Source organism: Mesitornis unicolor, unplaced genomic scaffold (genome assembly GCF_000695765.1).
Source record: "Mesitornis unicolor isolate BGI_N332 unplaced genomic scaffold, ASM69576v1 scaffold10902, whole genome shotgun sequence".
Lineage (NCBI taxonomy): Eukaryota > Metazoa > Chordata > Aves > Mesitornithiformes > Mesitornithidae > Mesitornis > Mesitornis unicolor.
In genome coordinates, this window is record NW_010169837.1 from 1,299 (window position 1) to 22,021 (window position 20,723).

Here is a 20,723-nt window from a genome sequence, read left to right on the forward strand (position 1 = left end):
AATATTATAGTCATAATATTATAGTCATGTAAGCTATATAATGCCAGTATGATTGGCTGCGCTGAATGATGGTGGGACTTTTTAAGCACACCTTTGAGCAAGGCTCTCTTCTACCTCAAGATGGCCTTGGGCAGAAGGATGAATCAGAGGCACTCCTTTAGTTTCTTTTTTTATTGGCTTCCGGGGTGAGTTTTTTGTGCTGGTTTGAGCCATCTGCTGATTATGACAGCTCCCCTTCCAGAAAGGGCACTGGTTTGTGAGTAAGCAGGGTGAAGGGATAAAACTGCCTCTTTCCTTACGTTCCCAATCAGAAAATGTGCCAGTGGGAAGTATCCCCTTGCTTCTGTGTGTTCAGACAGCTGTGTGAAAAAGTATTTATTTCCCCTCTATGAAGACACATGGACCAAACTGACGTAGAGTCAGTAATGCTTCAGCTCTTGCATTTAATTCACTTCCAGAGCTGATGGGGTTAATCCACAGCAGTAAACAGAATTGTTTATGCAGTGACTGGCTTTATCAGGCAGTATTTGATATGTGGCATTAATGGAATTGTAATTTCATCAGTTTGATGTTGTCCGTTTCCTATCTGCAGTTGCATCCTGTGCTGTGCTGGAGCTTTGCGCTCAGGTGCCAGTCCTCCTTGGTTTGGGGCTTAATTTGCAGAAGTTGATGAGGATTGAGAGGAAAGTGTGAGTCTCCTGGGCCATTGATCTGCCTGTGAACCAAGGCGTCTGTTGGTACCAATTATGAGGGTGATTGTAACGAGGCTGATGCCATTGATTTGTATGATATAGGCCATTAGATGGTAACAACTTCCATTCACAACCAGCATGAGTAAGCTGATAGTTGTGAAGTGTAAAGATAAAAGTTCACACTTTCAAGAAAGAACACATGCATTGTGACTGTTAATGTGTGCTTTGGAAACTGATTTACAGCTACTTGCATTTATTTTAAACGCAGCCCTGTAACTCATACCAACGCAGCCAAAAATTCCAAGAAGTAACCAGCGTGATTCAGTGTCACTTGTCTGATTTTTTGTGTTTCAGCTCAGAATGGTTCATGTCCTGGATTATTCCACAGATTTGTTGATTCAAACTGATTTGCTGCCTTCTCATTTTGTCCCCAGTTGGTTAAAGCTGGAGACTGCTACCTTTAGCACGGGTAATACGGATGGCATATGGGCTGAGTCTGAAATGGCAGACAGCAGAGCGTGCGAGATGGGAAGTTGTAGCATTTTTAGGGAAGCATACGTGAGAGACAAATGGTTTGCAGCTTCTTACTTGCAATGAGTTTTCTACCCAGTAACAGATGGGATTTTGGAAGCTTCAGCCTTGTAAAGGGACAAACACTGATCATCTGATGGCAACATCTTGCCTCTTGAAGGAACAAGGTTTGCCGAGTCTCGCAAAGCTTCCTTGCAACGCGCTTCACCTCTGATTTGGGAAGGAAAGATACTCTCAGGTGCATCTTCCTTGAAAGCTGGTCGGTTTTGGGGCCAAACTAACAGAAGTAACCTATTCTTGGTCAAGTGCTTCTCTGAAAGAAGTTATTTGTACAGTGCCTTTCATGCAGAATCTTTTCAAGCAAATGAGCGTGCTCTGAAGGAAAAAGTACCTGAATGACTCCCTGCTTGCTTTCAAATTGTTAATTTAGGGTATAAGGAATCTACAGCGTAATTATTTTCTTTTTCTGCTGGCAGTAACACGAGTTTGCGTTAACTTCCACTTAAGTGTTGCACTTCAGCTATAAAAGCAACTCTTCCTTTAGTCCTCATCTGTTTGTAAGATGTAGGTGTCCTTTGTGCTCTGGAGAAGACTAGAGATACTATATAACTACTATATAGCTACTATATAGCTACTACATAGACTAAGACTGTTTATATAGACTATAATAGAATTTGTTACTGTAGCAGATAGCACCCTTTAAGCTACAATCTCTCATCTTTTACTTTGTAGTCTTTATTTCTTCTGTTTGAGTAGTTTTTTTGGTAACCTGACAGGTAATTGCCCTTAATAGTTGCTGGTGGCCTTTTAAACCCATTACATTTTTTCCCAGCTGGAGGGACGGGAGCATGGGACTGTTCTTGTTGTGAAGAAGTATTTACTTTGCTGAAATACCATGTGGTGGTTGAGTTACAATCAGCTGCGTCACGTCTTAGGAATGGCAGTCATTTTTCAAATGGAGACCGGTGCCTGCCAGCTACATTTGTGATTTATGTGCGCAGAAATGCAAAGGATCAGAGAGGAAGAGAGAGTGCTGCAGAATGAGATTTTCCTACTAATGGTTTGATTTGCGATAACTTCTGATACGCTGGGCCATCAGGTCTTGGCTTCGTGTTCAGACCTCATACATCTTCTGCAAAGTCGCCTCGAAATACAGTCTGTGATGATTCCAACAGTGGTACTTCATGTCCGATTAGAGCTAAATTTGTATTTGTTTCCACGTTCTGCTTACCTTCTGCCAAACTGGAAACTTCAGTCCAGCGTTGAGGATCCTGATGAGGGCTCCAAAGGATGGAGATTAGAGCTAAATTTGTATTAGTTTCCACGTTCTGCTTGCCTTCTGCCAAACTGGAAACTTCAGTCCAGCATTGAGGATCCTGATGAGGGCTCCAAAGGATGGAGGAGCCCATTCCCACTGCAGAAGCGTCTGCTTTCCTCTCTATTGATAGAAACACTCTATAACTACTCATTTTTTCCCTTCATTTCCTCTGTTATGATTTGTGTCTAAGAAATTGTCACGTTGACGGCAACGCTAACAAAACTTTCAAGAAGGAAAAGTAAAAACCTTGGCATTGCTGACCGCAAAAAGGTTTTGAATTTTGCATAGCGTACAACACTTTATTTCTGATTTAGTTCTCCAGTTTTTACTGCTGTGTTTATTTGATGTGAAAGTCGCCTGTGCTACTTCTCGCTTCCGTGGTCCTTTCTATTTTTCGTTAATCCGTATTAGCCCAAGTCTGTCTACTCTTACTTTTGGTGATTACTTCTCTGCTCCTTAAGTAGTTCCCTGTGAAATTAATCCTGCGGACTTCAAAGGCATTGCTGACCTAAACATTGTAACCATTCCTTTTCTTACTCTTACTTTGAAAAGCAGTATAATATATTAAGTAATACCTTAGACAATTGCATATTGATCGAGAAGCAGTAAATGTGAAATAACCTTTCCCTGTCATTGTAAAGTTGAAAAGTGAACAGCCCTTCTGTGTGCCAGCTTGGCAAAGCTCCTTTAATTGAAAATCAGCTTTTTTTCTCCCCTCCCTTTAACTTGCACTTAATTTTAGGACATTTCTTTCAATTAGCGCTTTTAGGGCGGGGGGAAAGTCCTATTTATGCTCTCATGTTAAAGACACAACCGTGGCCGAGCTTAAAACTACCTTGGTCCAAAGTCATAAATCCCCTTGCTGCCAAAATGAGACTATGTTTTCAGGTCCACTTTTATTTAATATATGATTTAATTTATGATTGAATGCCTAAAATGCTGTAATGAATCTTGGTGCGTTTGCCAGGAATGATGTGCTAATAAAACTGGACCGTAAATCTGAATTACTAAACAGCTTTCTAGGTGGCCGGTTCATGGTTGCCTTCAAGAACTGAAGGTGTTCATTGGACCAGTTACTTAAATGATGATAAAAATGTCTTTTTGGTACGGTACAGCCTGTACCTCCTAGGAGGATCTCCCAGGAATAGAGGGGAGCAGTGTTTGAAGGATGAATTGCTCTGGCAGCCTCTGGAAGCGTTGGATGGGTGTCTGGCACGTTGTCAGAACATATCTAGAACCAGTAGTGATTGCTCTGTGGAGGTTGTTCCTTGGCCCCTCCTCATGCTCTTACATTTTTGGAGGTGTTGCTGCAATGAAAGTGGACCTAGGAGTGAAAAGTGCTGAACCTGGGCAAAAAGTTCATAGGGATACAATGGAGATAATAGTTTTCTGCTCTTGGGAGGCTTGGTACTTTGATCTTCTGTAATAATAAACCAGTTTATAACTTCAGCTCTGAAGTTTTAATACTGTTTCAGAATGTCGCAGGCAAATAGCGGCCAATTAGTTCTGAAAAACCACTTTTTCTTCTTCTTTTTAATGCAAGAGTAACTAGCTTAAATATTAGAGACCTAATTCTTGCAGCACCTCCATTCTCATTGCTTTGATGATGCGGTGGGGGCTTCAAGGTGCAGAGATGGAGCTGAATGTAAAGGAGCAAAGTAACCCTAAGAATGAAGGGAAAGCTGCAGTGCGTGGTTTGCAGTTCCAAATTCGTTCTCTTCTTGTATCTCATGCAGTTGAATTAAAACGGATCTGCTCCCTGCAAATTCAGGAGCAGCTCGTTCTTCTTGTCAAGAAAGGGATCAATATTCTTGTTTGGCTTGTTCCCTTCCAGTGTAAGACCCTTAAATCCCAGCCAGGATTTCCTGTTCCTGGTCTCACCGCTGTTCTCCTGTTTGCTGTTACCTGAGATCGGTGCCCAGATAAAACCGCTCTGCAGGTAAAGGTCTCTGGCAATGTGACACTGTTGTATCTCCCCATGCGGTGCCAGTTCTCTGATTGGGGCCTGTGTCATTTTGCAAACATGAATCAATGAAACCACAGACATCCGTTACAGGAAAGTAATCTATGACGAAGCCCGTGTTGAATGAGGAGGACTGGAGGTGCAGAGGCCAACTGAAATCCCTATGGTTATGTGTATTAGAAATTCTGCTTGGGTTAGCCCTGCCAGCACGAGTTAGCTCCAGAGCTACTTCCCATAGAGGTGCTATCCAGTGAAGGTAAAGAGGTTTTTTGGCAGCATCACCCAAAATGGAGTGGGCCAAGCCATGCTATGAATTCTTCTCATGCAAATCATGGGAGAGTTTGTCTGTCTCTATGAGTACGTGGATGGAAAGGGGGAAGTGGTGATGGAAAGATGGAAGGGGAGGTCTGAGAACACTTATTTTAAAATTTATGGCTGTGATTTGGGAGGGTTACTCTTGCAGCTGATGAAATGTTAGCTTTTTGTGTGTGTGGGTCTGTCAGCTTGAGCTGAGTGTTGGGATGTGTCGGTGTGATGCTCGCGAGAGCCAGTGCTGCAGTTTTAACTCAAGTGGTGAGGACTGCCCTGTGGGCACACCTGGGCTGTATGCGTGCTCTGGTGCTTTACTCATTAGCCCTCCTCTCATCTCTCCACCCTCATTCCCTCTGAAAGCAATGCATACAGCAAAACTCATTAGATAGGAGCACTCGCAGTCCTGTACAGTTGTATTTCCAAGTTCTTTTTCTACTTCCTTTGATGTTTTGCCCAGTAAGAACTAGGACAGTAATTTAAAGCCAGTGGCAAAATCACTTAATTCTTTTGAAAGTGCCACACGCTTTCAAGTTGGGAATTAGCTGAGTCTTCCAATTTATCAAGTGACGCCTTTGGTTTTTTGCTTTTACAGATTCTGCTTGAAAATTTCATTGCAGAAGTTACCCTTGCACTCGTGTGTCCAAACGCAGGTTTCACGTTTGTAGGCGTGGAGGAATAAAAGGTGGCTATAGACAGACGTGGCAAAAGTCAGCTGCATATTAGAAACAGATGCTCGTTTACTCACAGGCCGTAAAAATGGAAACATTCAAAATCAGAGGTTGCTTTTGTGAAAACTGGATTTCAAACCTCTGGTAGGTACACGCAGTTGTTCAAACTAGAGTGACCTGAATACAAACCTGATCCTGATTCACCTACGGCCGGTGGCAAAACTGATGACTTCTGCGGTCGCATGATAGTTGAAACAGTGTTACGGGGTTAGAAAAATTGCTTTAAACGAGTATAATTTAATACATTTTGGGGAGAATGCTGATCTTTCAGGCTAGATGTTACTGCTCAGGTTTCAAAGAGGCAAAATAAAGCTGCAGGGCTTGGAAGATCCGCACCTTAATGTACTATCGGGCACTCTTTGACCTGGTGAGAGCTGTAAGGCAGCTGTCGTTGTGGTATCTGGGTCTTGCAGATGGAACGGAGCAGTCTCGGCTTGTATCCTGCGTGTTGGGGAGGTCACTGTGTCACGGGGAAAGCAGTTGAATGTACGTCCTGGTAAATGAATGTATGTAAACACGGTGGGTAGGTGTGTTTTGGGAAAGATGCAGCTTTGATAGCGCCAGGATCTGAGGTTTCTCTGTAGTAATGACAACACTGGCGGTGTTTGCTGCACCTCTCCTCCCCGAGCCAACCTCGCGCTGCTCAGAGCTGAGTGTCCCTAAAACAGAATTTGGGGGCATTTTGGGGTCCCCGGCTTCTTTTCTTCTGTGTCAGCTGAAGGAAGGTTGGCTCGATGAAACCACAAGATCTTCCAGCACCTGGATTGAGAACCAGTAAGTGAAGGACCACCTTCCAGACCCAAAAAGCAGTGTTTTGTCATCTTTTTGCTCTTGAAAGCTGCTTTTGGCTCTCGAGTTCAAAGTTGGGTGCTTCTGAGTCTGCTCATTCCCCGTGGACACTGATGTGCTCCAGAGCACAGCCTGGGTAAGCCTGCAGACAACACTAAGTGGTTGCTGTAGAAAGATGCATCAAGGCAACCTGATAAAAGCTTACAACAGCGTGAATCTTCAAGCAGAGAGGCCGGGCTGTTTTCTTTCTCCATCTGTGTATCTGCAAAAGGGCCATTTCCTGATGTTCCAAGGAGACTGGAACTGCAGGTCTAGCTGAAGGAAATACTATTCTATTTTATTTTATTAATCAAGCACTGATTTAAGCTGGGTGTGGTATATTCAGGAGCAGGTTGGCTCCTACACTGCTGGTCCTGATTTATTCCTGCACTGGCTGGAATCTCAGCACTCCCTTTTACTCCAGACATAAGCTGAGACAGCTAATGTAGATTAATTCTTTATCTGAGCTTAAAATCCCTGAGGGCCCTTTAAAGTGAAAAATAATAAAAGGAAGTAGAGATGCTAGTGAAGAAAATTACACAGCAAATGATTTGTGTATGCGTTACCCATATGGAAAGAAGGCAAAGCTTTTAACTCAACATTGAGTCAAAGAGAAAATTGGACTTTTGGAGGTGGGGGTGTTTGTGTCACTTAAGGTCAGAGTGGGTTATTGCAAATCCTAGAAGCTCTGAATGGAGTTGGTGCTTTACTCAGTGGGTAAAGTCAGAGTGGATTCTGCTGTAGGAGGATTTTGCCTGGGATATCTGCATGAAAGCCTGTCTAAGTGCATTTGGAGAGACTTATTTTCTGGTGGTTTTCCTACTCTAGGTTTTTTGGGGGTTTTTTTTGCCGTTGGTTTCTGCAGTCCAATTGTGAGGAGGAGGAGAGGTAGAGAGATCGAGACTTCAGAGTTCTTTTGTCTGGGAAAATGTGGCGTCACTTTAAAATGTGCACTGAATGACAGAGAATTTTCAAGCTTTTCCAAGTGTGTATTTGCTCATATGCAGCAAAGACTGAGTTGGTGCACCAAGAAAATTTAGTCTCATCAGTGTAACAGGGGGTTCTGTGCAGTTCAGGTCACAGCAGCAGCTCCAGTTTGGCTGCTTCTACCCCACGCACGGTTACAGAGTCAAAACAGCTTGTGCTGCGATGAGCTTACTCCTGGTATCCAAATCAGTGTATGTTTAGGATCGATAGCTCTGGCCTGTATTGCTGTACAGATGCATTCTGAGAACAAAATCTCCTTTATTTTCATACAGCTACTGTGCTATGAACACTTGGCAATAAATAATTGGGGAAAATGACTAATGGGAATTCTGTCGACATGAGAAGATGGGGGTTATTCCTCTTTCCTTTGTAATCTGTACATCTCTTGCTTCAGCAGTTCTGAATCATCTCGGTTTGCCTGATCTGAATCTAAGAAGTTTGAATTAAAATACGTGTGCTAATTTGTTGCTGGGTCTGCCACTTGCTCCCAAGCGTCGTTGTGGAGCTGCCTGTGGTTTATTCTGTGGAGTTTAAAGCCATAAGAGACCATTAGATCATCTGCTTGGAGCACTCGTGTAACGCTGGTGAAGCCGTCCCTATTCCCATGGGCTGGGGTTGTTAACTTGTTGTTTTTTTTTTTTCTAAAACCATCCAGGCTTTAAGAGATTAAACTATTGATCCTGGAGTCTGATCCAATCTGTGCTGGAGACAGAGACAGGAATATCCAACAGCTGATGGTGGCGTGACTGAAAATCTTCCTCAGCCCCAAATTTGCAAATTAGTTTGACTTAGACTGTGCAGGACAGACTCGGCTAAACCTGAGACTATTTCCCTACCCCATTTCCAGGGTAATACCCTGGATTTCAGAGGAAATTTGAAGAATCTTAGCATGTGGCACATGGCAGAGGCACTTCCTTGTCCATCCTTGGCAGGGGAGCAGGTAACACCCATAACTTGTACCTTGTTCCTGTTGCGTGAGGTCAGCCTGGAACAGTAACTGTGCAAGGTGTTAAAGATCCACCTCTAGCTCATCAGATGTTTGACTCTGAAACCTACTGATGGCAGTTAATTAAAGGCTTTCCATCTGCGTAATCCTGTTATTCTGGATTATTTGCATTCAAAATGCTAAGCGGTCACTTGGATCTTTGTAGAATTGAGACTGAATGTCAGCATCGACCAGTTCAGGAGCAGCAGTTTTTTCTCAGAACAGTCGGTTAATGTGCATGTTTCAGTCTTGAACCATGACTGACTTTTTTTTTAGTAGGCTGACATATAAATCTTAATTATGCTATTCTCAATTTTTCAGACACAAATTCCTGGGAAGTTACAAGAACGCTTTTGCTCCAACATCAAAAAGCCTTTGTTCCTATTAAGAATTAATTCCTTGGGCAGTTCCTTGTTGTTTAAATAAAGCCACTGTTTTTTGGTTATATCTTGGCAGCAGATAGCATACCAGGCTTCTCCAAATGGGGCTGTCCGGCCTAAATGCCATTTCTTAATGCAGGGTTGTTGCAGCCTAAAAAACACGTACTTTTGTTTCCGTACAGTAGTTTTGGGCTCTTCAGTTGAAAGATGCAATGAGATGAAGTCTGGTTATTGCAACAGCGCTGAATGTGATCCTTTGTTGGGAGGAAGCAAGGCACGGCCCTCTCCTATCAGATAGTGGCGAGGGCAGACTTGAGAGAAGTGGGCCGTGGTATTTGGAGGCGGTTATCGTGTCTGTCATGGGTGGAGGGGTGGTTATTTTGAGCCTACTTAGAGATAACAGACCTTGCAGTGGCTGTGTTTTTCAGGCCATTAATCCATATTTCGAATGCATTTAAACAGGTCGACGAAAGGATCCGGTTTCATTCCGCTTTGAATTACACACAAAATACTACGTGACCGTTTCTGCTTCATTCACGCGAGTTTCGAACATCTTAACTTCTTTTTGCTTTTAGAACAGTCTTGAAAGTGAGTTACAGTCTTGCAATTAAAATGCCTGTAGGAATTAGTATTTGGTTTTCATCTCTGAATATGCTGTAGATTAGCAGTGTGACATTTAGTTTCTCTGTCCTCAGTTTCTCCTAATGCAGAAGGGAAGGAATACCACCTTTGTAACACGCGTTGGTGGTGCTGTGTTAGGGCAGGAGATTGCTTGTCCAGGTGTGTTCTGGCTCTTTGAAGTGTGGACAGAGTGGAGCTTTGTGGGTTTTCAAAGTGTGTTTTGGTTTCTTTGAGGGTTTTGTTTGTTTTTATAATAGAATTGTGTTTCTTCTGATTTTCTGCCCCATGCACCACATTGGAGCTTCTCACAGTGTTAAGTGCCACTGTTTTACAGACCAGATCTGGTGTCTTCATCTGACCAGAGGGAGTGACGTAGCTAAACTTGCTCTTCCCATCGTAACACTATGGTGTGCCATCCCACATCAAACCCTTTCCAGAAGCTCCCAGCTCCCCGTTTGCTGTTAATCAGAGCCGTGACAACCCTGGAAAGCCCAGGCCATCTCATCTTCCTGTGCCGCTCATGTGGGCTGGTGATGACTCTTGCGTGATGCTCCCAAATAAAGCCATGTACCTCTACATCACCCAGTTGTGCAATGCCTTTGCAGTTCCTTCCCAATCCCTTCTGAGGGATCACCTTCTGGCCTGAAGCATGAAAACTGCTTCTCCTTATCTTCACCTGCATGACTCTGGCTGCTGTCATCAGCCATAAAGTTATCTGTTGCCCTTTTCAATCCAGCCCCAACGCTGGCTTCCCTGACCTTTTCCTTATGCATTCCATAGACTGGATGCACTGCTGAGAAAAGCACTTCTTAACCTTTCCTCTAATCAAACTGGGGGACTGTAAATGAAATAACATGATGCATTGCATCTAATTACACTCAAAGGACATCATCATTAAAACGAACGCAGTATCTCCTTCTTAGGGATCCTGTTTTCCACCTCTGCTGCTTTATTTAGGTTAAATTTGCTAGACTTCAGTGCTGCTTTTCATTCAGGCTGGGAAAAGGAACAGAATCACTGTTCTGCAGTGAATTTCAAAGGACAAAATCTCAGCTGAAGTTTAACATGAAGTGAAAAGACTTAACTGCAGATGTTCCTGCAGATTGGTGGACAAAAGCCTCTGTGTTTTTATCTTTCTTCTTCCTTTCTTGCTGCTCTGTCAGGATTTAATGTGAAGGATTTTTATTTTTTCATGCCACGACCATGTTTGTTATGTGCAGCTTCCTTTTTTCTTTCAAGTCTGAAAGAGGTCAGATTAAAAACACACAAGGCAGAGGAGGCCGAGCAGTTCAAATAGCTGCAGATGGGCTATTTCGGACAGGGCTGACTCCAAGCAGCAGGAAGCATCAGTTGCAAACAGTAAAGCTCCCAGGGAAAATATGCCAGCAATTTGTCTTTTATAACCTTGTGCACACCCATTGGGTAGGAGATTTTATATACAGTGCTGCTCTGTTCTTGCTTAATTCAGTCGAGCAAAAAAAAAAAGATACTACAGATCTTGCTTTTTTGTGGTGTGCAGTGGCAGACGTGTGTTCTTCTACGTTGTAAGTGCTGCACATTTGGGATCTGAAACCTTTCTGGTAGAGCAGGGAAAGGGAAATGCAGAGTTTAGTTCTGTCTTGTGGCCGTGGTGGTGTTTGGTGAGGGTAAGGAGACGGCGGGGTTTAGTTCTCCCTCTTTTTGGGGCTCTTGTGCTCTTGGTTTCGATTTCGCTGTCTGTGCTCTCAGAAGAAAGGCTTGGCTCATGCCGCCCACCTTTCTCTTAGGCACTTCATGCTGCTCTGACTGCTTTTGTCTGAAGCTAAAGCAGTGTTTTATGGAAAAATACAGCCTGGTATTTACACAAAGTCTGTTTGCCCTGAAGAAACCCAGGGCACGTAGATGTTGTATGTAGGAATCCCTGTACACATGCATTTCTAAACAGCCGCTATTTCAAGTGAGCACAGCCATGCAACGGGAATCCCAAACAGCGTTTTAGGACAAAAAATAAGGCGGTCCAGCTGTAACCACAGGAGGAAACTTCAGTAGATGGAGGGTAATCAGCCAAGTCAGAAATTGGCTGACACTGTGATTTAAATCTTGTAAGCATGTTGCCAGGGCTGTAGGATTGTTAATGCCCATAGGCTGCGTGATGCCAGACTCCACCTGAGCAATGGCACCTCCCGTGTCCCTGTGGCACACCATGGGCCAGCAGTGACAACAAGGGGAGCTGGGGTTGTTTTATCCATTCACACCACTTCCTGCAGCACCTTGGGGAAATTCAGAGAGGTCCCATCCAAGTAATGGCTTGCACCAGCCCTGCTTGCCGTGAGCGATTTGGCAGGTTCACCGCAGCCAAAGGCACGGCCGCGGGAGTTGGCTTTGGGCTGGGCGCTGCGCTTTTACGCTGACCTCTGCAAACTCGTGCAGAATTGTTTTGTATATCTGGCAGAACATTTGGGTTTGTTTTGTTTTGTTTTACTCAATCAAGTGCAATATTAACCAGCTCTTCCATCAATTTATGATCTCGGCATCTGTCACTACAAGGTAGTTCATACCAGATTACTCTTATCTGCTCCCTGCGTACGTTCCTGTTTGGTCATAAACGTTACTAAATTTTTTCTGCAGAAACACCAATGGGATTTTTACTTTTGGATCTTTTCTGAGGCCGTTAAGGTGTTGACACTGAGTATCCAGATCAGTTTTTAATATCTTGGCTTACAGCATCATTGTGTGGAGGGAGAGGAAACGGGATGTCAAAGCTGCTAGCGCCTTGGGAGCAAGAGTCCAGTAAAATTCCAGTAACACAGAATCCCAGACCGTTAGGGATTGGAAGGGACCTCCAAAGCTCATCCAGTCCAATCCCCCTGCCGGAGCAGGAACACCCAGATGAGGTTACACAGGAAGGCGTCCAGGCGGGGTTTGAATGTCTGCAGAGAAGGAGACTCCACAGCCTCTCTGGGCAGCCTGGGCCAGTGCTCTGTCACCCTCACTGAGAAGAAGTTTCTTCTCCAATTTCAGTGGAACCTCCTGTGTTCCAGTTTGTGTCCGTTACCCCTTGTCCTATCATTGTTTGTCACTGAGAAGAGCCTGGCTCCATCCTCGTGACACTCACCCTTGAAATATTTATAACCATGAATGAGGTCTCCCCTCAGTCTCCTCTTCTGCAAACTGAAGAGCCCCAGCTCCCTCAGCCGCTCCTCAGAAGGGAGATGCTCCACTCCCTTGATCATCTTTGTAGCCCTACGCTGGACTCTCTCCAGCAGTTCCTGTCCTTCTTGAACTGAGGGGCCCAGAACTGGACACAATATTCCAGATGTGGTCTCACCAGGGTAACCCTCTGGAAAACAACGTACTGGGTTCAATGCATGTTCAGCTTATATCTCTATAGGCAGTGAAGATGTGGTAGGCAGGAATTAGGGCCAGTGTGAACGCACACTGCCCTTGTGGCATAAGATAATAAGTATCTGTTGTTGTGTGTGTGTGTGTGTATGTATGTACACATACACGCATATATATATATATATTTTTTAATATCAGGATCTATTTCAGATACTGCAGGGAATTCACATCGCCTGCCTATTTCGGTTGGATTATTTATAGCTACAATATTTGCAAGAAAGCTGGTGTATGTGAGGTAATTTCCGGTGTGGTAAGCCACAGTCATTTGTTTGTGCTGGGTCCTTGCCAGGAGGCAATATATACCTCATCTTGACGGCAATGATAGGCATTCGATGCGAATTTCCTGACACAGGAGCTCACTTTTTTTTTTTGCTTATTTATTTAATTTCCAGAGAGAGTTTCTCACATACAAACCCTCTGAAGAGTTTTCCCAAAGGCCCCTGAAAATGTTTGCGTGATTTATTTGCCTTCTTGATAAAAATAAACATTGTGCTTACTTCACTAATAGATTTGCTTGGGGAACAGATTTGGAGACTTAAACGTGCAATTATGTGTGTGAGAAGATGGTGTTTTTAGATGTGATCTGAACTTAAAGCAGTGTTTTAAATAAATAAATAGAGTAATCTCATTTTGGTCGAGGGGTGGTCTTGTTCTGATTCAGCCAATCCATTCGTTAAACCACAGCAAAGCATTTTCCTGACTGCTTTATGCCTCTTCTACTTGCATTGGTTTGAAAGCAAATCCAGGCTATATTTTATATCTTGACAAGCCTCTTCTGCTCTGCCCGGTGGAAATGTGCACCTCAAGAAAGTTCCAGAGAAGAGGCAATTTAAAAGCGTGCACTTCTGGACTTAATCCTATTCCCACTGGAAATCCCATAAGCGGTCAGATTAGCTTTGTCTTTGGCAGGGATTAAATTTGCAGAGAATCTCAAGTTTTCATGCTAAGGCTGGTTCTTGGTTGGGAAAAGCCTTTAGTCCGAGGCATTTAATACAGAATAGTGGCACTTTTAATTATGGCACCCCATTTCTGTTGTTTTGCCAGTGCTTGGGAGTGCTGCGTTGCCGTTAGTCCTGGGAAACACTAATAACAACGACAGTTACCCAATTGATCCACAGCCTCTGCCTGGGGTAGCAGTGGCGTTTGCTGGGCAGGTCGTCAGGAAAGGGGAAGATGTCACAGATGCAGTGTCACAGATCTCTGTTTTTAAGGGTAAAAGGCAAACTTTGTTGGCTGTTAAAAGTGTCTTATCCTTGCAGGAACTGACTATAGACTCTGGAAATAGATATACTACATGCTTTTCTGGTGTGTTATATGCACAGGATAGCTTAGTAACCTTATAGTGCTTTTAGAAAATCGTATTCTGCCTTTGGCAGGTACCGTGATACCAGATTTCAGAATCTGATTCCCTCCCAGCTTTCCTGATGGTGTTTTTTATCTCTCTCTCCTCCTCTTTAGCAATCTACAATTACGATGCTGTGCAAGATGTGGAGCTCTCCTTGCAAGTTGGCGATACTGTTCACATCCTGGAGATGTATGAAGGTAGGTGGAGCATCACTTCAAGTGCTCTGCAGTGCTTTTTGAAAGGAAATAGAACGAATCAAGATATTAAAAAAAAAAATCCTACAGATTCCATGTCTCAATTTTCAACTTCTGATACGCCCAAAAGCGCAAAGCTTGCAGTGCAGTGTTTGCTGTGTGCACTTGAATTTGTGTGTTTTAATACCATTTAAAAATGCAGAAGTGGCAATACAGTTCCCAACAGAGGTTTGCCAAGGTAAAATATTTCACCAGGCAGCGCCGAAGAGAAAGAAACCCTGACTTTGGGCTGTTCATTCCTGTTTTCCACCACTTCTGCTTCCCTTGGCTCCTCCTTGTGCCAGGCCAAGCGTTCAACTGATCCAGCTGGAAAATAATAATAGTAATTTTTAAAAGCAGCTTTTACCGTGAGTTAGCTCTTTGATCTGAGACAACAGAGGGAGGGGATGAAAGCAAAAGAGAGGTCAGGTCTAATTGTTTCAGAAGCAATGTTGGTTTAAGCTGTAACATCACGAACTGGTGTTGTATGTTTTAAAGAGCCTCCAGTTATGGAGCTTCCGTGCCCTCTTTAGGCTGTTTCTCCCAGTACTTTACTAGAAAATGATTCATACATATACCTCAGTGTAAAATATCCTAGAAAAAGGAAAACAAAATTCCTATTTTAAACGAGATGAAAATCACACTTGTGTGTTTCATATCTGCTTATTAAACCAGGCTGTTTAATGAAGATTTCAATATTAGGAGTGGAGCACAGCCATTTAATTATTTTAAAGAATGGCCTGGTCACTACTTCATTTGGAAGGCTTTCCAAAATACAAATTCAATCATTTCCACGAGCAGCATCAGCTTGAAAAAGACTCGGCGTACAAAACCTCTTTAATATCAGCGCTGGGAACAGCAAGCTGCTTATTTAGCACATTTGTTCTTGGCCAATTGTTCCTTTTCCACTTCTCTTTGACCTTGGCACTGGCAACAGCCGGTTCCTACGTGTCGGGGCACATTGTTGCTGATGTGTGTTTTTACACTGAGTGGACATAGAGAGAAATAGGGGAAAATCTGTGTATATTAGTACTAATTTGTGAACTGGGTTTGCAAACAGGCACAAGGAAGAGGGAGTGTCAGGGATGAAACTACCCTAGGAAGAGGATGCTTCTTGTACTTCCCAAAATGTCAGGGTATTTCTTTCTCTTTTATTAAAGCAGCATCCTCATTTAATTCTCCTGCTTAGTCTGCAATCAGCTGTTTAACAGAGCCAAGAATGGGAAATTAAAACCTGAAAGGCCTCCTTTTTTTCACCTGAAATGTCCCAGTTTGGAACTTCGGCCTGAGAGATTCAGTTGTAAATGGTTTGGGAAATTGAATGTGTTTTGATTGTTTCCCTATGCTGAGCCATCAGTGCAGCGTCCTGGTTTGTGACTGAGGCACCCAGGAATGACTGCAGTGCAAATAAAAGCTTTTCCTGGGAAGAGCAGCCAAAAATTCAGGCCAGACATTGGTGGATGTACTGGAAAAGTTGCAGATTGTCCCTGAGATGGTGACTCTGCCACGGGGCTGGTCTTATTTCCCAAAAGTTCATCTTAAAAATACCAAATTCGGATATTCTGTCTGCTTGGGAGGAAATTCTCACGTCTTGTATCAATTTTTCTTTATTTTGGGACGTCAGCTTTCAGCTTTGTTTCCAGACATCTGTGGGTTGTGCTTTTGAGAATTAGTGTTCTCACAAGAGGGTTTTTCTGTTTCTTCTCATGCTAATGATGTAAACTTACAAATCCAGCTCCGATCTGATAAAAGTGAGGGTTTTGTTCCCCTCATCGCTGTTCTTATCTGGATACACAAGCCTCAATTTAGAAAAAAGATCCATTTAACAAGGGCCTTGGCTTTGCAAGTGGAAAGGCTCGGAGATGCCTCGTGAAGTCCTTTTTTGAGTGATCCTGGTGTTCCTTAGGCTGTCATAAAATCCTTTAGGGAATTAAGGAGCCGTTTTTCAGGGTTTTCTCATGTCATGGTAAAAGCCACTTGGAAAATCTTCCTTCTTGCTGTTGTCCCCTACCTCAGGATGCACAGGAGCATCTTTGGGGAGTTACCAGGAGGTTTTGGGGGCTGTTGCACCACAGTTTGCTCTGTCAGTCATGTAGGATGTGCGTCCTTTCTGCTCCTGGTTGGAGTCAGCAGGTTTTCATTCCCCACCGTGTTCCTCCCTCTGTATCCACCTTCACTTGAAAGCTCTTTGTGCTCTGCCTCTGGTTTTTGGCCGGCTCCGCGCTGTCTGTAAGCACTGAAGTGCACGGTTTGTTCCTTGACAGCAAGGCTGAAGCTTGCGCTGGGTTTTGGCGTTAACAGTAAATGTTATCTGACTCTCAACCGGCTGAATAGCTTTGAGACATAACACTGATACCACAGAAAGCACTGGAGGAGCTGTGTGAGAAGCAAAGAGGAATAAAGCGAATTAAACTGCAAGGCAGAAGGTACGGATGCAGTTTGGTGCAGGCTTCTGTGCCTCACAATAAGAAAATGCACCTTTAAATTGCAGAATCCCTGCTCATTGATGCTGGGACATGCTGTCAGGAGGTAGAGCCCTATTGCAAAGGCTGGAAGTCTTTGGAAAGTTGGCCAAATTTGGGGTGAAGCTCCAGCATTGCATTTTTGTTGCTTTTCCCATGCTTTGCCTGATGTTTTATAAGTCCCAGTTACAACTCATCTGTCCTTGAGCAGTGAGCTGGGGAGGATACATTTATGTTTAGGGGAATCTTTTCTCATCTGCAGTATATATCTTATTATTTCCTGCAAGCTGTGGGAAATGGCCGAGCTGTGGCTAGGAGGAATGTGTGCCCACATACCGTTCTCATCTTCAGTCTTATTATTTCCTGCAAGCTGTGGGAAATGGCCGAGCTGTGGCTAGGAGGAATGTGTGCCCACATACCGTGATCCCAACCAGTTTCTTCTCCTGACGAAAATAAGCTTGCATTGAATTTGTTCCTAGTTTCAGTCTCTCTCTCTCTCTCTCCTCTGACGGCTGCAGATCAATGAAGCAATCCCTTGTTTTATTCCGGTACCGGGCAGGGGTGCGTGTTGCGGTACCCAGTGGTGGTGCGCTGCGGCGGAAGAGGAACAGAGACCTTGTGGTTACGCACGTGACCTGGGGTTGCATCTCTGTACAACTTTGTCGCCTAAACTATTGTAATTTGGATAATTTTTCTGAGGCTTTCTTATACTGCATTAAATCCATGTAAGGGTTGAGGACCTGCGTTCCATTAAAAACAAAACAAAACACTTTATGCCATTTCTTTGCACGACTCAGTCTGCTGTCCTTGCATCCTTAACCAGACCTCAGTTTGTAAGAGTGTTGTAGTAGCTGAAATTTGCCACGTCATCTTCAGCTGGAAAGCTTTTCTCCATTTAGCACATCTCTGCTTGGAGGAGATACTCAAGAGAAACACTTAAATACCCTATCATTCCTCTGAAGCTTTAGGCAGGTTTTTATAAGAAAGTAATCAAGTCATCGTCCGCTGCCAAAAGCTTTTGTTCCTTGTAAAATGATGAATAAGATAATTGTAAATTGGAGCAGGATTCTGAAAAAAATGGCATGAGATGCTTGCTGAAATAGTTTTGCATAATAATAGACAGCATGGTTTTATGCAACAATTGCAAAATATTTTACAGGAATGGGGTAGTGCCAAGAGGCCATTTTAAATACGAGGAAGCTGTGGCATAGAGGGGCTGCGAGACTGCGTCAAATGGAATTGAAAGCACTGGGGAAATACTCTTAAATTCCATGAGCTTTGTATCCCACCCTAAGTAACTTGTACTTGAGCATTCAAATTAATTACGACTTGGATAAAAATAGAACCTAAATCTTCTCATCCCTAAGCCAGAACCGAGTCCATTGGTCCATGGTGGATGTATAATCCTGTCTTCATCCTGGGGAAGGAGTGGAATGTCTTCTTTCCTCTTGAGTTGCTGCTGGAATACTGGGGATTACGTGGGCAGGCTTGCTCACCTTCTCATTGCTAGAGAAAGGGGAAAGACTGTGCTTCACAACAAAACAAATACCGCTTCCCTCTACCCCCCAAAAAAACCCCAACAAAACCTGTGTCCCCCCTGCTTTAATTTATAGATGAGGGGTCTCCGATCCATGGTTCTTCATGGAAATTTTTTGCTAAATATATAAATATATGGGGATAAAAAACCTAAATAACTGCAAGTTATAAAGAACCCTTTCCCCTCCTCTCTTCTTTGCCTGATTATTCCCTTAAATCCCTTTCCCTTCTTGCTGCTGCTCCCTGTCAGCTGAACACAATTGTCTTGGATCACTGGTGCTGTCTGACTCGATAGCTTTGACCATCATTCATGCATTATAGACCATAATCTATGCCCTTCGTGTTCACAGAGGTAGGGCGAGTTTGTTTGGTTTCAGTGCAAGTAGCACCTTAGGAGAGGAGTCAGAAATGGGTGCTCTAGGAGCTGGGATCGCAGACTCTTGGCATTTGCAATGCGTTTTCAGTGACTGAGAGTCAGTGTGAAAGTGCAAGTCTGCATCCTATCCCAAACATGTACAGGGGACGTTACATCTGCACAGCAACATTTAAAATAGAGCAGATTCTTCTGAAATGTTTAGTTTGTTATTTCCAGTAATTTCCAGACTGGAGGTCTCAGATCTGTTGCTTATGGCAAGGACCAGGCACCCAGAGGAAAGGGTGCGTGGTGATGCATGCAGCCAAGAAAAGTGGTGAGGGTGGATAGAAAACCCCTTTGTCTCACCCAGTTTGGGGGTGGTGGAAGAAGAGTGGGAGTCACTCAGCCACAGCCGTGGTGTTCTCCCATCTGCTCATGGCAAATGCAGCAGTTTTGTCATACGCTTGCATTTCACTGCCCTTGAAATCAAACCAATGGTCAGAGCCCAGGTGCTGAAGAGAGAAGAAACGTGCATCTGAGGGTGACACAGAGTCTTGGAGATCAGTTAGTGCTTTGTATCTCATCAAGATAATGTTGAGAAACAATCTCTGTACCAGGGGAAGCAGGTCAGGGTTGTGGGGTTTTTTCATTTTCCAATAAAACGTCTGATTTCAGCCTTCATTTGAAGGAAGTCCAACCCAAAGGGGATACGTGGAGTAGAAGTGAGGGTGTCAGCTCATGGTGGGAAAGTTCACCTTTCTGCCCTGCTCTTGGGAACCAGCAGTAGATCTCAAATGAGCAAGATCAATAGATTTATGAAGTAGAAACATAGGGAAAATGGAAAAGTACATTTAATTGCTGTAGACAAGTAGGAGGTAACTGTTTTTGTTTCCTTTTGACAGGCTGGTACCGAGGATACACGCTCCGAAATAAAGCTAAGAAGGTATGACCTCACTTTTCTGTAACTCTGATTTTTATTTCACACCTTGCCAGCCCCCATCTGGTGCTGTAATCGTCTGTGCTCTGCTGGATTTCGTGTTGTAATATTGTGCAGGTCTCCTGATCACCGTGTCCTTTTCCTTAGCGAGAGAAATAAATGCCCTTGAGCTGAATGTTTCAGAACCGTTAACTGGGTGCTCCTCCACTGAACCAGCAAAACTGACTGTTGCATATCTGCATACATAGCTTATTGCTTTATTATGATGATCTTGGACCTGTCCAGCATTAGTACCCTATGTAATAGCAAGATTAGAGTTTTGATTTGACTTGGAATATATTCCAGAAATTGTGCTTGTGTGGATCTCAGCCAGACTCCCTGAGGTTTGTGAAACCAGTCTGAAAACAGCATGGAAATCTGGTTTCCCACAGGAACCCTCACACCTCTCATGTGGTAACAGCCTTCACAGTCTCTGTTTTTCAGGCGTGAAGGGGGATGAAAAGAAAATAGAAAAGGAGTGCGGCACTCCTAGAAAGTTTCTCTTGACTAATGGAAACTTGGGGCTGATGGATTCCTACAAAGGCTGTCATTTATTGTGAGCTTTTCTAGAGAAACACAGGCCCAGGGCAGCTCGACAAATGTCTCCAAGAGTATTTTGTAGCAAGGGCAAATGAGTATGACTGATGGTTTGCAAGCATTTACAACATTTCATATAGGAAGATGGGCGTCATTGCAGTGGAGCAAGGAATTGACTTCTCTGAGGTGCTAAAATATCAAATATAGCGCTCAAGCCTGCAGCCTGATGCTCCTTGCTGTCTTTTTTTTCCTGTGATTCCTAACACATTTCTGCTATAGGCAAGCAGTAAACATCGCTCCCAGTTACTGTTCAGCTGATCACGCTCTTACCCCCTGCCCCTGCTTTCTGTCAAATGCATTTTTGTCATGCCTTATCCTATGGGGTGATTTAATTTATTTCTGTATTTCTTTTTAGGGCATTTTCCCAGAAACATATATCCATTTAAAAGAGGCGATCGTGAAGGACCGGGGGTAAGTTGGAACTTCTTGAGAGATGCTTTTGGTAGCAAGAACAATGCAATGATTTTAATTTTAAAAAACCCAAACTTTCTTT

The 20,723-nt window shown here is 43.6% G+C and overlaps 1 protein-coding gene across 1 annotated transcript in view; it reads left to right on the top strand.

The window, feature by feature from the left end:
* Window positions 1–20,723, top strand: part of LOC104536779 (dedicator of cytokinesis protein 5-like) — a gene marked incomplete at its 3' end in the record, with an annotated part of 30,022 nt that overhangs the window by 1,292 nt on the left and 8,007 nt on the right. Inside the window, exons 2-4 of the mRNA XM_010179496.1 lie at window positions 14,185–14,268; window positions 19,560–19,600; window positions 20,586–20,641. Coding sequence (XP_010177798.1) covers window positions 14,185–14,268; window positions 19,560–19,600; window positions 20,586–20,641 — 181 coding nt within the window. The remainder of the gene's footprint in view (window positions 1–14,184; window positions 14,269–19,559; window positions 19,601–20,585; window positions 20,642–20,723) is intronic.